Here is a 19,445-nt window from a genome sequence, read left to right as displayed (position 1 = left end):
TTTAAACTTCGATGGAATTGAAAATGTCAAACAATAGGAATGTTACACTACGTGTAAAAGTGCTGAAGATGGCTGTGTGTGCGCGCGCACGCATGTGAGTTCCAACCCATCTTGCCATCTGCTCAGTGGGGCAAGAGGTTGCGCTCACCTGACTCAACAGGATGACAAGCAGGAAGTTGAGCAGGTGGTTTGACCTGTTTTGCACTTTCAAATGTCAACTGTGTAATAAAACCAGCAAGTGTATCAAATCCTATATGAGAAAGGGGAGAAGAATATTGGCTTCTTAACCTAGACTAATGCCATTAGGTTCCCAAAAATGCTATCAGAGCAACACATTGTAAATTTACATAGGCCATGCTGAAAATAATTTTGAGATTAAAGTCGGAATCTTACAAGAACTAAAGTTGGACATTTTCAAGAAAATAAATTGTATATTTCCATCCATCCATTTTCTGAGCTGCTTCTCCTCACTAGGGTCGTGGGCATGCTGGAGACTATCCCAGCCATCATCGGGCATGAGGCGGGGTACACCCTGAACTGGTTGCCAGCCAATCGCAGGGCACAGAGAAACAAACAACCATTCACACCTACAGGCAATTTAGAGTCGTTAATTAACCTACCACGCATGTTTTTTTGGACATGGGAGGAAACCGGAGTGCCTGGAGAAAACCCATGCAGGCACGGGGAGAACATGCCAACTCCACACAGGCGGAGCTTTGCTTCTCATATTAATCTCAAATAAAATTTTTAGTCTCGATTTTTTTCCCCTAAAATTAGGACTTAATCTAAAAAAAAAAAATACTAAAAAAAAAAAAAAAAAAAAAAGACTTCTGTTAATAATACGACTAATCTAAAAAATACATAAAATACTCTATATCAAAAATATATTAACTCCCTTGAAAATGGACTTTTTTGTAATACTTAAATATATATATATATTTTTGAAAATTAAAACATTTTTAATCCACGATTCGTTTCTGATAATACAATTAAAATCTACAAATTCCTTTTTAGAATTTTAACCTGAAAAATATATTTTTAAAATAATTACGACTAGTATAAAAAATATGTAACTTAAATCTTGTAGTGTAATTTGTTTTTCTTTCCAATGTAGCCATAACATTCACAAAACCAGCATCTTGGTTTGCAGTTGGAAACTAGATTTAAAAAAAAAAAGATATATACTTTAAACCAATGTGTGACAAGAACTGCAATGCTTTTTTGTTTTAAAATCAATGTTTTTATTAAGCATTACTGTACAATCATGTACGAAAAACATGATGTTCGTCCCATGAAAGTTGACAAGCATTGGAGAGCGCAAAACTGGAATACTGTGGCGCCTTCTGGTGGCAAAATGCAACACATTTGAAACAAGCAATTCATATTTTTTTTTGTCTACGCTGTAAAATAGCTTGACAATTTGGTTGTTTAAAATCAAGGTTTTACTGTACATTTGTGTACGAAACGAGTCTCGAGCGACGGCTGAGAGGAAGACGGCTCAAGTCAAAAATGGCTCATCAACAAAAAGGGAGCGCGGGGACACAAAAATAAACAAAAGCGACTAAAGCGGCCTCAGTCAAATCAAATCAGAATTTTGAGAACAATTGGGAGCAGAACAATAATAAATAGGCACTATTAGCATCCTGTCGTTAGCACTGGACTAAGTGGAGAAGAGAAGGAGGTGGAGGGAATGGGGTGTCGGCGAGGACCACGACGACAAGCGTACTATGAGTCTGACAAGAAGGCTCTGTGTGTGTCTGGGAACTGCTGAGCGCTGAAGTCGCCGTCATCCTGCACTCGCTTTTTGATGTCTGCTTTCACCTGAGCAGAAAGACAAATTTTTATGTAGTGGTCCTAGATAGTTTCCGAAAATATCCCCGTCTAGTGATTAGGGAGTAGGGAATGAGCGTATGACTCTGAACGCAGTCGATCATTCATCATTCCCTAATCACTAAATAGGGTTTTTATACAGTATATGACAGTGAACCTCCGCTATATTGCAGTTCATCGTTAACTCATAAAAGTGATAGTTTCAGACGTTTTAGCTAAATAGTGAGCGTTGCATTTACTTGCTCTGAGTAAGCTTCCCTCAGCTCGGGTGCGTCCAGCTCTTCCTGCAAACGCTCAGCGGACGTGATGGGCTTCGCTCCTGCCGTCCTGGCCGCCTGGCTCACGGCGTCCGAGAGCGACACGAGGCTCCCGCCGCCCAGTCCCGTCTGAGAGAAAATAAGCACGCAATGCAGTGACGAGGGAGGTTAATTGACAACGCGCTAATTCACTACAAAAGTGACGTCGCTCACCTTCCTGCGTTTGGCCGGCATGCCGTGCAAGTAGGCGTCAGAAAGCGGTGGTTGCGCCTTCATCTTCCTCTGAGTCATCATGTCGCACCGGATGATGGGCACCCACTCCTGCAAAAACAGACCAGAAGCAAAATCAGCATCTAACAAGGAAATGGATGCATCTGGTAAGAGCAGGGATCTTTATTGGACTTCAACTACGTTGATGTTAATTATGCAGCCGTCCATTTTCTGAGGATAACATACAAGTTTTCGTATGTGGAATCAAGCCAGAGTACACAGAGAAGATCCATGCGAGAAAAGGTTTATGACTGCCTAAATATGCTACAAGATGGCGGCAAAGCATTCTTTTGTATTAGACAGGGCTATGGCTGTATAAATGAGGCTTTCCCGTTCACATCAAAATAGTTCCTTGAAAGCAAAATACCACAAGATGCCACCAAAGCAATTCTTTTATAAAGTGGAACCTCAGTTTTCATATAAGCCCCCATTTTTGGTTTTCGACCATTTTTCTCTTTTAAACCAATAAAGGATGCTAACAGACTATAACATGGTCATGGGGACCATGCTTGAATGTCAATATTATGTTCGATAAATAGCGTTGTTTACTGTTCATTCATCATTTTTTTTAGTCATCTGTAATGACTTCACATTGTTTTCTCTATTAAACTATAGATATTCTCTATATAATGTATATTGTTAATATTTTTGGGTGTCTGGGATGGACACACCGGATTTACATTAATTCCTATGGGAACAATTGTTGTGTTTTTTTGTATGGTTTGGTTTTATACAGACTTTATGGAACAGATTAATCACAAAAACCAAGGCACCACAACATTAGACATGGCTTTGGCCTGAGCACGTAAATAGCGAATGGGTATGTTTTTCAGCGAACAAACAGAGGATGGGTTCCCACAAAAAAAACAACATTTGCAAATAGGTGCATTTGCAAGTAACAAAATGCAAATATATTGGGTAAAATTGTGGATTTTCTAAAAAATTCATTAAATCATTGTTATAATTGCCATTACATTCTAAGTAATACAATAAAAACTTCAAAAATAAACAACCTTTTTAAAAAAACTTCATCTATGAATGATGTGGCCCATCTATCCAATTTAAAAATCAAATGTGGCCCCAGCCTTGAGCACAAAAGTTTGCACACCCTAGGGCTATAGCTATTTCTATTCAAACCAATCATTGACAAAATGTCCACTCATTTCCAAAATCCGAAACCAAAAAACAACTAATCTCCTTCCAATTAAAGAAAAAGTTCTCACAGGGGGAACGGTGGCCGCCCAGGTTTCAGATTCTCTAGCAGAGTCCTCGCTGGTGCCCTCTGCCCCCACCGCCGCCTTGTCGCCGCCCAATGGCGCCGCCCCCCCCGCAGCGCCCAGGTCAGCGGGCGGCGGTCCGATCTCCCGCGACGACGACACGGACATGGCCTCCTCGGCAGTGGTGGCGGCGGCCGGCGAGAGGGTGTCGCTCATCTTTGGGGGGCACGAAGAGGGGGAGTAGGAAACCGGGCGGCAAAGCAAGGCAAAGTCAAGCACAAGTTTAAATATCACACGCAGGTAATGCATTCGAAAGGAGAAGGACACAGGCGGTTTACCGTTGTGCTTTGTGTCCGTTCTGGGTCCTGTGTGTCGGTGGCAGTAGACTGATCCCTCTGAAGAAAGAAAATGTGATACATTATTTATGAGCATTTAAGATGGCCAACGTAACAGGATCTAATGGGACGAGCTTCCTCGACATACAGCATGTGACCTGTGGATTACGAAGGCACACAATAGTGTAATCGCTGGGGTTACGTTCCAAAAACTGCAGAGAAAGGTGTAAATCCACCATATAGTTTAAGCACAAAATGACAATACCACACTCTTGAATGCAGTGATTCCCAAACATTGTGCTGTGAGGTCATCATCAAATTATCCGGTTTCACTTAATTAGTGGCGGCACGGTGCGCGACTGGTTAGCACATCAGCCTCACAGTTCTGAGGATCCGGGTTCAAATCTGACCCCGCCTGTGTGGAGTTTGCTTGTTCTCCCCGTGCCTGGGTGGGTTTTCTCCAGGCACTCCGGTTTCTTCCCACATCCAAAAAACATGCATGGTAGGTTAATTGAAGACTAAATTGCCCGTAGATGTGAATGTGAGAGTGAATGTTTTTCTATGTTTCTATATTTCTATGTGCCCTGTGATTGGCTGGTGACCAGTTCAGGGTGTACACCGCCTTTCGCCCAGAATCAGCTGGGATAGGCTCCAGCACACCCGCGACCCTAGTGAGGATAAGCGATATGGAAAACAAAATGGATTTAATTAATCCGAAAATTATTTTTCCATTTACTACAAAAAAATGCCCTGCGATTGGTTGGGGAGGGTGTACCGCTCGTGTCGCTCAAAGTCATCTGGGAAAGGATCTACCTAATCTGCTATCTCACTTTAAAGGGCTCTAATGATTCCGATGTCACTAAATGGTTAAAAAGGTATAATAATGAGAAAACAGCAAGGAAACTAGTTTAAAGAACTAGTTTAAAGTATAATAGTTTCACTGTATTTTTGTCATTGCTTTGGGGGGGGGGTTCAATTCATGGAAATATGACCACGAAATCTCATCTGTTTAGAGTGCAGCAGCAAACCTTTCCTTGAGTTTTACAGTCAAAAAAAGTGTTATAAAACAAAAAAAAACATGGTCTACCAAATGGTCTATTTGCTTTCTTAATGAGTTCTCATGATTGGTTGAGGGGATAGTTAAAGGGTAGAGTGAAAGGGGCTTTCGACAGAATCGAAACACAGGAAATGAGGTTAAAATTCCCCGAAGCAGTGGTGGCGTTTACCTGCGTGTAAACAATGTAATTTTGGATTTGCTCCTGCGTGATGGGGAGGTGCTCCAGGATGAACTGCAGCCTCATGGTCATCATGCTGGTCATCCAGTTGAGCAGGCTGGGGCTGATGTCGCTCGACATCCTCCGCTGGAAGTACACGCACACACAAAGACAAACGCGAACCCAAAATACCACCAGATTGAAGATGGATAGAAAAGAGAAAATAGTCAAGTGGAAGAAGCGGCGTTTGGTTGACGTACGATGCGGTGGTTGATGACGGTGGTCAAAGCGCGTTGGTCTCCTCTCAGGCAGTGCAGGTTGAGAGCCAGACACTCAAATAGAGCCTGGTTGCACAACTGAAGCAGACGAGGCCCGAAAGAATCATCTGGGAGACAGACAGACAGACAGACACAGACAAAAATAAATTTGAATTTAATACACACCTTTTAATTAACCAATCTTGGGGGAAAATTTTGAATTACTGCCAAAAAAAATAAATCAATCTATTGTAATTCTTGGATTGAATCACCCATGCCTATATTTCACAAAAACCGTAAAATAAAGTAAAAAGCCTTACATCACATTTAGAACTAAACATCTTGATGCAAGTCTGAAAACAGAACTCTCCTGTCACATTGCAACTCAACCTTATTAAACAAAAATGACCCAAAACTACCAGATGCTTTTTAAGACTATGAATTTTTTTACACAAATTCAGACCATATAAATGCTAAATCTTACATGTCACACATTACATTTATCTACTTACAAACGTGTACACGTGATAGCCGCTAAGAGTTAAATGAACAATAAGTACCAGCTAACAACAGCTACACAAATGAAGTGCACCTGTACAGCGTAGGATGTGCGTGGCGATGTGCGTCAACTGCTGTCTGAAGAAGGACATGTTGGTCTGGGTCACGTCCACGCCCTCCAGCACAGTGACCGAGGATTCCCTCTGTGTACGGCCGTCAAAAACAAGGCACGTGAGCGCAAGACTGCATGACAAGGAACGCCTAACGCAAAAAAACAAAACTTTAACTCACAAAGCTCTCAGTGATGTCTTCTTCCAGGTCTCGCACGATGGTTTCAGCAGCGGCCTGGGAAGGATAACTAATTTTTGTTACTTCATTCATGAACTAAAAAGGTGACTTCTCATCTATTGTTTTGTCTTCTTCTGTTGGTTAATTTGTTCCGTAATTCCCTCTTCTCCCATACTGTGCAGTGCTTGAAATATTGCCCCGTAATGTGTGTGTAAATGTTCTATTAAAAATAAATAACTGAAAAGGAATTTGAGCTGAGAAGGAGTGATACTGACGGCGATGTTTGCATCGGTGGGCTCCCGGCCGTTGAGGTAGTTCTGGCGGAAGAACTGGGCCAGCTGGGGCTGGATGCGCCCCAGCGGCTGGTGATGGCCGTGAAGCAGCATGACCAGATCAGACATGGTGAAGGTCTGGCAAACCAGCATCAGCAGCTCGCCGAAGAACCCTGAGCACAACAGACACAGACCGAGGGATGTTAAATGGATCTGCTCCGCCAGGGATGGGAAAGATGGGCAAGGTAATTTCAAATGTAAAAAATTTAATAAATCACTAAAATGCATTTCAATGTAATTATTTTATTAATTAAATAATAATCATTTTGAAATTGTATTATTATAAACATTTGAACAGACGGATAGGCCAGGTCATTTTTAGATGAGGTAAAAAAACAAAAACAAAAAAAGTGTCAGTAAAGGTTTTTTTATTTTGAGCAATAAAATAATTCCCTCATGTTTTAACAGTTATAATTAATGCAGTGAAAATAAATTAGCCATTTATTTCATGAAATAAATGTTAATATGTGCATGTTTTATTTTATTATGGTACTAATTATTGAGTGTCATTTTAAGTTAGAATGTTTTAGTTTTAAATGATTAAATATTTGTATATTTTCTATTTAAAAAAAGAACTATTTCATAATCAAAATAATACAAAAAACATACATACTGGATGGGCCAGGTCATTTATAGATGAGGGAAAACAAATTACCGTAAAAAAATGTATTTTGAGAAATAATACAATGCATTTGTTTTATTTAGATTTTAGTTGCATTGAATTAACCAATTATTTTATCAAATACATGCTAAAATATGTATGTTATATTGTATTTTAATAATAATCATTGAGCCTTATTTTAAGTTAAAATGTTATTAGTTACTATTATTATTAGTTTAAACACATTTTAAATATTATTCATAATTATCCATTCACATATCTAAATTACAATTAGATAATTATTTAATACAATTAAGTAAAAGTGCTAAATGTACTGTATATGTAATTCTTTAATTTATTAAAATTTGTATTGAACCTTATCATGGGAACGAAAGGCGTAATCTGCATTTCTATGCAACAGAACTGCCGCTCCCAAAACCAGTGTGACAAGTGAATGGTAAGTGTGCTGTAACTATTTAGCCTCTGTGTATTTGAATTTTGGGACACCTTTTATCAAGACACCCGGAAACTGTCTTAAATAGTGCGGGGGGGAGATGCATATGTCTCAAATACACTCAATTGTGTCACCTACCAGATGGCTCCTCGGGACTGATGAAGATGTTGGTGCTCTGCGAGAGCCTCTGCATGAACTGTGCAATGCTCTCAGTGTCGTTCTGCGCTTGGCCCAGGGAACCCATCATGCTGGTCAGGACGCCGCGGACGATGCCGATGAAGGGTTCCGGGTTGAGGGAGTCAGGCGCCGCCGCAGGGTTTGACGTCTGATTGGAGCCTGCGTTGGGAGCGCCGGTGGTGCCAGCGGGGGGCGGAGGTGGAGCCGGCTGGGAGAAGATGGGCTGCGAGGCCTGGAAATGAGAATGGAATGGGGCACCAAAAGGACTCTTAAAGCCAGCTGCTCACTGACGGAAGTGGAAAAAGTACATATGCTCTCTACTTCAATAAAAGTACAGATATATGTGTTAAAAAAAAAAAAGTCACAAAGCAGAAGCACTGATCTCACTCTACTACTTAAGGATCCTGTAAAGTTAATTATGAGATTTGTTTCTGAATATATGTTGCTGAAAGCATGCAAAGACAGCAAACTATTTAGTACTGAATAGCTTAAAGAGCGCCTCGTTGTATGCCGTGAGTGCGTACATCACAGAGAAGGTGGAAGATAGGGGTATATATTTATATATACACTGTATTTGTCCAACATGACAGCCACCATGTGGACAGGGCCAATGGCAGCCATGGCCGCATTAGAGTGCCTCATTGTCACGGCGTGGAAAAGCCCTGCAATGACCCAGTGGGACACTTCAAGCGTATATATTTTGCGGCTCAAACATGTAATTATGCGTTATGTTTCGGCATACGAAAGATGCTAGATGAACCAGCATCCATTTTTCTAAAATATATGGTAAAATGGCTTGATTTTCAAAATGTTGAAGTTTTATTTAATACACTTGGCGTCTGCAGTGTCAAATTTATAAAACATTTATTTTAGCTTTAAAAGGACTTTAAGTAAAAGAGAAAAAGTACAGCCTCTGAAACATACTTCAGTACATAAGTATAATTACAACATGCTAAATTTGCTAAAAATAAGAACTGGAAAATTACAGAATAGACAGATTTTTGGGATGTCAGAAACTGGTGATTTTTAGGTTGGCACAAGACAATGCATTCGCCATGAATCATTCTTGTATTTGACCAATTTGTTTTTGTTCACGTTCCTCCACATTGCTGCTGCACATTTTTGATGCCTTATTAGACACCAAGATGTCAACCAATCAAGAAAAAAAGTCAACTGCGGTTGACTTTAGCCCTCTCTATTACATCATTTTTACGTTGTGTCGTCATCCACGGGGGTTGAAAAAAGTAACAAGCATATTTTGACAAAGAAAGGACTACACATTTGTTTCAAAATAGAGAGTAAAATTAAAAGGCATCAGAAAAATCTAAAATCTAAGATAAGTATTTGTAGTGAGGCAGCTAACCTAGATGGAATTGGACAACTCGCTTCAACAAACATAATGCAACATACTTATTGGCAAACAACTATACTATTTAATTGAACCACAAACAACATGGTGCGATTGCCAAGAAAAAAAAGCACTGACCTGCTGCATCAAGTCGGCAACTCCCTGCATGAGGTTGGGAATGGTGGAGGTGGTGACCGTGATGGAGGGCGCCCCCGCCTGGCCGCTGGCGCCGAGCAGGGAGCTGAGCATCTGGCCGAGGTCCGGCTGTATCTCGGGCGGCGGGGCCTGCTCGCCGCCGTTGCCCTCGGGCTGACTCGGCGGGCTGGCATTGTTGGCGTCGCCGTTCGAGACGGAGAAGGAGGAGGATGAGGTGGTGGATGACGTTTGGGAGGAGGTGGAAGAGGATGCGGAGGAGGACGTGGAGGTCGAAGTGGAGGACGAAGAGGTGTTAGCCGCCTGACCAGCTGGGGAAAAGAGAAATTTTTTATGGCAGACAGCAATCTTTCACTTTAAAGGGCAGATACATGATTCCCAAAACATTCGGGATGCAGTGGTGCCTTGAGATACGCGTTTAATTTGTTCCCTGACCACGCTAGTAACTCAAAACACTTGTATCTTAAATTATCTTTTCCCAAAGAAATAGATAGAAATGCCATTAATCCATTCTAGCCTAAAAAAATAAAAAAACATTTTATAAGATAAAAAGCACTCTGTAATGGTATATGTACCAAAAACATACAGTAATTACATAATTAAATACAATGTAACGAATTAAACAGTTTTGCCACATTTTTGCTTTAATTTAATGAACACTTTGCTGCTCCTTCTGATGTGTGCGTACTTGGCCACCTCGGGGCAGGATAATGCAGATGTACGCATCTAAATTGTAAGGAGGCGGTCTCAGCTCCTCAGTAAGCCGCAATAATATTAGTCGTTCGTCACAGAGGATGAAGAATATTTGCCCCCCCCGAGTATTGTTATACTATTTGTCTACGCGTGTTGCTCCACCATTGGTGTTCAAATATTTACTGCTCAAAGTGTTACAACACTGATGCTATTAATTAGCCCTTCTATGGCTTTTTGCAATGTTTGTTAGCACTTGTTAGCTTTCCTAAGGCAAAGCTATGTGGCTGTTTTAAATACAAAACAAATTATCTTTCTTTTAAAGTTAGTTTGATAGTAAACTTTAACTAGGGGTGGCAATAAAGAAGAATTGTTCACTAGCTGCCAAACTGCTACTTGTTGTGAAGCAAGTTGAGTTGAGGTCACTGCCACCATACAGCGCTCATATTGCTTCTTTTTGCTTCCAAGTCAACCCACCCAAAATAAATAATTGGCAGAACGACAACTCAAATCTTGAAAAACTCGTAAGTCAGGCCACCCATGTGTCAAGGCACCACTGTATTGGGTTTTTGGGTGAAATTTAGAGGTGAACCAAAAACGCACTATAAACTTTAAAGATTAACTTAATTTGACAAAAGGTTTGCTATAATTCTTCATCTATGAGGTATCTTGACAAAAGCATGTCCCATACATGTTATCAAGACACCTAGGAACTGTTTTAAATTGTAAAACAAAATAAAAAAAGGCCTAATGCATGTCCTTTAAAATTATTCAATCGGGTGTAGAAACTTGCCCATTTGTCCTGGCATCAGAAGCTGACCAACAACCGCGCTAATCATCTGGTTGACAGCAGCAGCGTTGAACGTCTATAAACAAGACAATTAAATAATTAGTGATAGTGATAATTAGTGAGCTTGCTAGTAATTACCAAATAATTCTTCGCACCTGTCCCGACTGCTGCCCCGGCATGGCTGCTCTCAGGTTGATGGTAGTCCCTCGGCTGCCAAACCCCGGAAGAGGGATGTTGGGAGCAAAGGGCGGCCGGGTGAACACTACTCTGGCCTGAGGATGGGGGCCAGCGTGAGGGGGCGGCGGCGGCGCGGTGGGCGTGGTGGTCGGGGTGTTAGGACCCGTGGTGGTGGCCGAGGAGTTGGCCGTGGAGCCGTAACCGGGAGGAGTGGGCTGCGGCGGGATCGGTTGACCTGTGGTGGCGGCGCTGGTCGCCACAGCCGTGGCGTACTGGGTGATCTGTTGCATGAGATTACGCATGAAGTCCGGGGGAAGACCACCTAAGGGGAGGCAAAAACCTGAGTGAAACCAGTTTTTTGTCACGCGTGTCAAAACTGAAGCCCCTTCCCACACTGGCCATCTAAGTCAGCTTTTTCCACCTTTTTACCAAATCGCCGTCCTGTGGGTATGGCAGGGATTCGCCAACTACTGCGTCGTGAAAGAGCATCAGGTGTGTCGCGAGAAATTATCTGATAAATTGGTCTGAAAATTATTATTTATAAAATATACACATGAACAGTGGTACCTTGACTTATGAGTTAAATTCATTCCGTGACCAAGTTCCTAACTCATGTCACTTATAAATCAAACCAATGTTCCCCATTGAAATCAATTAAAATGCCACGGTTAAATTAGATATAATTATGCAACCAACAATATAATAAAAAATGTTAACTGTATGTGTATCTTTTATTTAAAACAAATCATTTAACAATAGTAATTAAATACAATTACCGCATTTTCACGACCATAAGGCGCACTAAAAGTCTTACATTTTCTCCAAATGGACGGGGCGCCTTATAATGCGGTGCGCCTTATGTGTGCACCAAGTACCAAAATCTGTAAATGTTGTTGTGTGACTTTGATGAGCGCTCCGCTTGACTGACTGGGAGCATTTCCTGCCGACACGCTGCTTATATAGAGGAAAGGCGGACGTGACTGAGGTCAGCATGCGGACATTAAAGGGGGAAGGGTGCGCGTGAAAGAGGACGCTAAAGGGACGCCCCCAGTAGGTATATAGCGCCGGTATGTGCATTGTACAAAACAACATCTGTTTGGCTAAGGACCCCCGAAAATGGCACCTACGAAGAGACACCCTTACGCCCCGGCAACGAGACTGACTCAGACAATGACGAGAGGGAACCCGGCATGTTTGATGGAGAACTTGCCCAGCTGTTCATTTCGGATACAGAAGATGAGTACTTTGATGGATTTGTGGATGAGGATTGATCAAAAAAATAACGTGAGTACATTGTTAAATACTTCAATAAAGTACAACCGAACTCAGTTTTGCTCCCGCTGCCTTTTTAAAAACATGATTTAGCGTGCATGCATGCTACTGTATGTTTTAAGCGAGCGCATGTTTTACCATGCCTGCGCCCAATAATACGGTGGGTGCGCCTTATGTCTGTGTTAACTACAAAAATAGACCCTGAGACTTTTAATACGGTGTGCCTTATGGTCGCGAAAATACGGTAATAAAAAAATAATGATTTCCTCTGTGACGCCAGATACTACAAATCACAAACCTGCAAATTTGTGATTTGACTTCAAGAACCTCATCTCGCATTGGTACCTTACAGTGAGCCGGGAAAAAGCCAGCTTTGATTAGCCAGTGTGAAAGGGGGGCTTGGGCTGAGGAAATATATTTTTACCTGGCTGTCCTGGCATTTGATGACCAGCCGCAGGGTTCGGGCCTGTGCCTACACACACACCCACACACAACCAACCCACACACGCATAAATGTCACTAAATGTTCATTTTTGTACAAGAAACACAAGCATTGACATTACCACTAAGTTGATCATGTGGGGGACTGGAAGGAAAAAAGGATTTAACCATGCAAATGCTGAAACATTCAATCAGTGCCAGGTAGGGGACAACACACCGTCCGTGTTCATCTGCATCATGACCACCGGGCCTGCCTGGTGGCTGATCCTGATGACGCGAGGGCCAGCCTGGCCCTGTCCCTGTCCAGCCTGCTGATTGGACGGGGAAGTCTGTGGAGAAGAGGTCTGTCCCTGACCTGCCTGCTCCGACTGGCCAGCGGGCGGGGCTTGTCCCTCGGTGCCGTTGGCCGTGGCAGACATGGTGGCACCCAGGTTCATCTGCGGGGGGAAACTCGGGCTTGAGTCACTCGGAATCAATACCGCAAATTTGCACTTGGTTACTTCTCACCAATGCTTGCTCTGAAATGGCAACAATCGCATTGGCTTACTTGAATGGGGGTGTGGTGGTGCACGGTGCCGGGCATCGTGACGGGAACGGTATAGTGGGAAATGGGCCGCACCACGTGCAGGTGGCGTGGCACAGGGCTCAGGAGGTTCAGCCGCAGGTCACTCAAGGCCACCAGGGCATTTCCCAGGAGACGGAGACACTCCCACGTGAGGACCAGCGTCTGCTGGTCGTCCTCTCTTTCCTGTGGATGTAGAGAAGACATTGGGCTAGGGCTGGGCAATTACGCCATTTAATGATGATTTTCTTCATGTTTGAATATTTGTTTTGATGAATGAAACAGTTTTTTTACTCAGGATGTTTTTTTTTTTTTTTGTGGCTTCGGTACTTCAAAGCACATCCCCACTGATGTGTACTGCCTTCACTAACAACTTCGCTGCAAATCGATAGGAGGTAGTTAACAAAAACATAGCGTTGCCAGCTCAGCGCTTTGATAACTATATTTAGCCACTTTTGTGACTGCTCTAGCAGCTTTTTTTTTTTTTTTTTTTTCAAAAAAAGCGACTAACGACTAAATCCTGGTAAAAACAGACTTCATCAGTGGAATCATTTTCTCATTCCGTTTTTCTGACAAGAAAGGACCCCGGTGGAAGTCACTCATGCTCAATCATATAGAGTAGTATGACTTGCAGGTGCGTGTGTTTAAATCCTACTGTGTTGTTGTTGTATTCTGCGGAGGTGGCCGTCTCCAGGATGGTGTGAGCTCTCTGGACAAAGGGCTGCAGCCTCTCCTCCACCCGCCGTAATTCTGACAACATCTCTGCCAGCTCGGCCGGGCTGGGATGACTAGCGAAAGCAAAATAATGACAGATTTACTTCTAACACAACATAATGAGCCAATTATGAGCAGCAACATGAGCGTATGGGAGTCTCACTTGGGTCCAGGTTGAGGCGTCGGTCCCTCTGACGGTGCCGAAGAGGTGGTGGGCGGAGGTGGTGGTGTGACAGGAGGAGGGGATGTGTCCATGGGCTGAGCAGAGGGGGACGGTGTGGAGGTGGTGGACGAGGATGAGGGAGGTGGTGGGACGACGGCGGACGGAGTCTCTCTTTGAGCGTGGACAGATGGGTCGGCTGTCCGACCCTGAAAGAGACACAAATGCAGAAATTGACCAAATTGAAAGTTGGATCTTCACACATTCACTGATGTGGATGTTGAAATTCATCAACTGGAATCCAACAGTTTAATGTGGCCACCGAAGAATATATGCGTCAAGTACGTTTTTCTAGCGGGTAAGCGTCAATCCCCGGCCCCGCCTGTGTGGAGTTTGCACGTTCTCCGTGCCTGCGTGGGTTTTCTCCGGGCAGTCCGGTTTCCTCCCACATTCCAAAAACATGCATGAATTGGAGACTCTAAAATTGCCCGTAGGTGTGAATGTGAGTGCGAATGGTTGTTTGTTTGTATGTGCCCTGCGATTGGCTGGCAACCAGTTCGTTGCCAACTTGCCAACAAAAACTTTCTCGTGAAAGAAGAGAGTGTACTCTTTCTTTTATGTTGTCACGGAACACAATATTCTGTGGGTCTTGAAAGGTCAGTCAAAATGTTCTAAAACTGCTGGCAGTATGAAGAATTCTGCTTTGGAAACGGCTGGTAGTGAATGAGCTCATAGGGAACTTAAATACTGCACCTGACAAATGCGTCATATTAAAAAACAAACAAACAAACGCAAAATAACTGAAATGGAAACCCAAAACAGCCAAAACGAAAGCAAAACTAAAACTAAATGAAGAATCCAAAGCTATTATAAACTTGCACGAAAGAGGGAGTAAGGGACCGTTGAAGCGAGGTGGACCGGGGGTCTCACCTCCATCCTTTCGATAAGATCATTGATGTCCCTCAGCATGTTCTCAGCGAGCACCAGCCTCAGCCGAGGTTCGCTTTGCACCGGCTGATCCATGTCGATGTGCACGTTCACCGATCCATTGCTCTGAAAGGGAAAAGGTGGGCGAGGACAAAAAGTTTCACAACTGCTATGACTCAGTATGGCAGGAACATCAGTCATTCTTTTGCAGAAGTTAAATATATGACTGTGAATATTACTATATTTTCAGTCTACGTGTGTAGATGAACAGTTTGTGTTCAACCATCCGTCGCTTAGACCATTATAACACCAGCACATAAATGTTATTTGTTAGCTGTTCATTGCATTTTGCATTGTTTGTTAGCATTAAGCTAAGTAGACTTAAGGCAATGTGGTTGTTTTAAGTACACAATGTAATTCTCTTTGTTTTATTTTTAGTTTGACTTCAACTTGGAGTGGCAATAAACAGTTTGAAGCCTCTTTTTGGAAGAACTGTTGGGCCTTAGACGTTATTCCAGCATTGTGACTTGTGATTTACCCCAGTGCTGGTCGTCACTCTGGCGTTCCTCGCATTGTCCCCCATGCCGGACACCATCTGCTGAACCGACATCTAAACGTGGTAGAAAACAAATGTCGACGCCGAAAACTGGGGAAAAAAGAAACAGGAGAACTGAAAACGTCTGCAGCGTGTACCTGTATTTGTTGGGGGTCCATGATGTTGACGGGGAGGTTGAAGGTGCCCAGCATGACGTAGCTGTTGGCATTGCGATCATGCGGAGGCGGCTGGGCCCCATCCTGGGCCGACGACGAGCCGTCGGCAGAGGTGCCGCCTGACCCCGAGCCGGGCTGGGAAGGCGGAGGGGGCGCGCGCTCCACCAGGTGAATCACCTTGCCGCCTACATCTGCATCACACAGGAAACGTTGGGGAGGAGGCTTGCTAAAATTAATCATTTAATCGATACACTTCCATGCAGTTATTAAGGCATAGGTTTCGATGCAGAGGCCAGACCATAATGGATTATACTGTATTGACAAGGGCTGCACCTGTTGAATATTTTTAGAATTGATAATTCTTGCGATTATCCCATTGATTATTAGCGTAATCCGGAAAAAAAGCGAGTTTGCCTTATTAAACATAAATACCAATACAAAATGTGTGTGTGAGATGCAGGTATTATTTTTGTCTACTTCCAGGGGTATTACAATACGTTCCAACTAGCGAGGCAACATGTTTAAGCTATATTAAATTAGCCAACATCGATACATTATCTTGTGTTGGCAATCTTAAAAATGTACTATTGGAGTACACATTGCACTTTATCTTCTTTTTTAACCATGAAAGGACCCCAAAGTTTGGACAGTCTCTTGTCTTTTACGGACTCTTTCCTCCTGGCTCACCGCCATCGCCCCAACTTATGTCTACACAGAGTGGTGTACGGAACTGCAGTAAAAGGCTGTTTTAAAAAATGATCCATGCCAAGCTTCGAGGCAGAGATTTTTGCTTTGAAGGTTTTTGTAAACGAACTATTCAAGTTGTTTGATGAATCGTTGCAGCCCTAGATCCCTTTTTTTTTTGTTAAGCTGGTTTAATTAACATTGCTTTTGGATTTTCAGAAATAGCACTGTGCCTGGTGCTCGTTTTGATTTTATACCTTTTATTTACTGTACTATTAGCATGCTGTATTTTAAACTTAACCATGTTCACATTGCAAGTAGGCTAGGCCCATATTATTTATTTAGTTTATTTTACCTTTATTTTAATGTTTAAGGATAAAGAGGATATACTGTAGAACCAAGTAGCTTAATATAAGAAATATGCACCGTATCGTGACATTAAATCAAATCGTGAGACCGGTGAAGACTCACCCCTGTATTGGATAGAGTTACATTTTGTGTTTTTTTTATCAATTGTGCTCAGTGAAGTGACATACAATGTGTGGAGAGGATTACTCACTGTAGTCTGCCAAGGTCCTTTCATCCTGCAAGACTCTGCCCTGGTAGATCAGCCTCTGTTTGTCAATGGGGATGCCCACAGAAGACGCAATGTGCTCCTTGAACTCTTTCACAGTCAACTATAGGAGGAAAAAAATCTGATCAAGCCATTCATGAACTGAAAATCCATCTTTCAGTTACTTTTTCAAATTACCTGAGCACCGACAGTGTAAGTTCTGCTTTGAGAGTCTAATGTTTTCACAGTCACTTCTATGTCTGCACTTTGTTCCTCCATGGTGTTCCTGGAACAAACCAATAGGTTAACAAACATATCGGCAGGCTCATATTCGACATTCACATAGTAACAGTTTAGAAGTACAGTATGTCTTCTTTTCTCACTCCCCTCTAGAAACCTTGTTCTGTTTGACTGATCGACTCTAATTCTCAATAAATATCCATTACAATACTAAGAAACCACGCCGGCATTTTAAAAAAACTCCACTCTGACACAGTAAAACTGTTCTGGCATAAAACGGATACAGATCCTCCTTTCTGCTTGACATAACAGCCGAACAGGACAAAAAAAAAGTACAGTATGTAATGGCTGCCTAATGAATTTATGGTGTCACAGAGAGGTCCAACCCTGCAGAATAATTTATAAATAGCTAGACGGACAGACAAATTGATCGATTAAAATTAGAGATTAAAACAAGAAATTAACATGCCACAGCAGGCAGCACATGTATAAATAAATATAATTAAATGTACTCTTGAGGGGGAAAAAAAATATATTTTCTGAAATAGCCAATATGTCTACATTCATATAATGAAGTAATTGTATAATAATTATTTTAGGTATTTTTATCATTAAAAAATAGCATCAACAGGTTTCCTGGTTGTATTGTCAAAAGCCTTCTCACCCTTTGTCTTTTTTGACTGTTCATGGCATGGCTGCGAAGTTGTCACATTTTTTAAAAGTTTTTTTAAAGCTCAGGACCACACAATATAAATTATGCGCAGCCAAATCTTGCCTGAGCTAAGGTTGTCATTTTACATTCCTCTACAACTGGGATGAGCTCGTTATGATTCGTTACGTCAATCATTTTCGATAGTAGATAAATACATTATTCATGCATAAGGGAAAATTCACTTGACGAAACCAAAAACTAAACTAACTAAAACTACATAAAAAAAAAAAAAAAAAGTAAACAGAAAGCGCTATTAAAACAGCTGCCACTTGCATCATCGCCGTTATCAAAGATCTGTACTATGTTGACGTTCTATATGTATCTAGCTAGCCGAGCAGGATACTCTAGGCTGTAAAACCAACACTAATATTATTCAAACGTGGCCTGAAAGACACACGTTGTAGGAGTATAACACCAGCCGCCGCCTCGGCGTATAGCTAACGGAGATCGAAGCTAGCAGGCGCGAGCCCCGAGCTAACGTTAAGCAGCAACTTAGGTTGTTTATTTTAATGTTAAGATACATGTTATGACCGCGATGACTGTGGCGTACAAAGAAAACGAAAAATTACCTTAATGGTGACTCTGCGCGTTTCACTTATCTGTTTCTGCTATTTCTACTTCTTTTTCTTATCATCAAATTCCAAACGCTTTCCGGCTAGCGTCTCGAGCTAGGTAGCACTTGCCGGGGTATGAGGAAGTGACGTAAGACCGAGACAGGAAACTAATGAGAATTTCCACGCGATTGTATAATTTTGCCTTTTTTTTTTAAATAGTAATATTTGCTGTACGCTTGTCATAGATACAGTTTCATACTTTACAAATTGTACGTGTTATTAAAAAAAATGTCCAATTGTTTTTGTAAGAACCGTTATTGAAATGTTAATATACAAACAGAGTCACTGATAGTGTAGTGGTGCACTCGCCTGACTTTGGTGCGGGCAGCGTGGGATCAGTTCCCACTCAGTGACGGTGTGAATGTAAGTGCGAATGGTTGTCCGTGTCTATATGTGCCCTGCGACTCACTGGCGACCAGTTCAGAGTGTAGTCGGCCTTTCGCCCGAAGTCAGCTGGGATAGGCTCCAGCACCCCGCGACCCTAACCAGGATAAGCGGTGTTGAAAATGGATGGATGGAATATATAAACAGATGCAAGAAATATATATATTCTGACAATTGATATATATACATCAATATGACTGTTTTGTTCGTAAAGAACAAAAAGTCGCTACAAGTTAAAGGCGTTAAAGGGTAGCATTGTGTCACAGTTGCGTCAGCCTATCGACCTTTCTTACACTATAGTATGCTGTTTATTGCTTTGTACAGTTTTTATAGGCATTAAAATGTTCATACTCTAGAAATTGTATGCGTTGCTAAAAGTCTAAATTAAAAATAGATCAGAAGTAGTGCTCGGACGTGGCGAACCAATCACAATTCAGAACCAGGTAATTTCACATTTCAAATAAAAACGATTAATGCAAATGGTATAGACGCGAGCGATATTTAAATTGTCGTTGTTAATCTAATTGTCTGAATTTCGTTTCAACTCAAACAAGTGTAAAAAAGAATCGCCACAAGGAAAGAA

General features: G+C 42.1%; 1 protein-coding gene across 1 annotated transcript; it reads right to left on the bottom strand.

Moving 5' to 3' along the window:
• Nucleotides 1-1,217: 1,217 nt before the first annotated feature.
• Nucleotides 1,218-18,585, bottom strand: bag6 (BCL2 associated athanogene 6). Its single transcript, XM_061776726.1, has 25 exons — nt 18,434-18,585; nt 17,111-17,198; nt 16,919-17,036; nt 15,658-15,866; nt 15,503-15,574; nt 14,968-15,090; nt 14,041-14,246; nt 13,819-13,951; nt 13,149-13,349; nt 12,819-13,038; nt 12,585-12,632; nt 10,867-11,210; nt 10,715-10,787; nt 9,217-9,542; nt 7,692-7,962; nt 6,442-6,611; nt 6,170-6,223; nt 5,973-6,081; nt 5,384-5,508; nt 5,136-5,270; nt 3,913-3,969; nt 3,581-3,790; nt 2,301-2,408; nt 2,070-2,216; nt 1,218-1,821 (listed from the first exon to the last, which is right to left on the bottom strand). Exons 2-25 carry the CDS (start codon nt 17,189-17,191, stop codon nt 1,726-1,728), a joined length of 3,636 nt encoding a protein of 1,211 aa, XP_061632710.1. The 5' UTR covers nt 17,192-17,198; nt 18,434-18,585; the 3' UTR covers nt 1,218-1,725.
• Nucleotides 18,586-19,445: the final 860 nt, after the last annotated feature.

This window comes from Phyllopteryx taeniolatus, chromosome 6, assembly GCF_024500385.1.
Source record: "Phyllopteryx taeniolatus isolate TA_2022b chromosome 6, UOR_Ptae_1.2, whole genome shotgun sequence".
Classification (NCBI taxonomy): domain Eukaryota; kingdom Metazoa; phylum Chordata; class Actinopteri; order Syngnathiformes; family Syngnathidae; genus Phyllopteryx; species Phyllopteryx taeniolatus.
The sequence above is the reverse complement of the archived record's forward strand: the minus strand, read 5'-3'. Positions and strand labels throughout refer to the sequence as shown.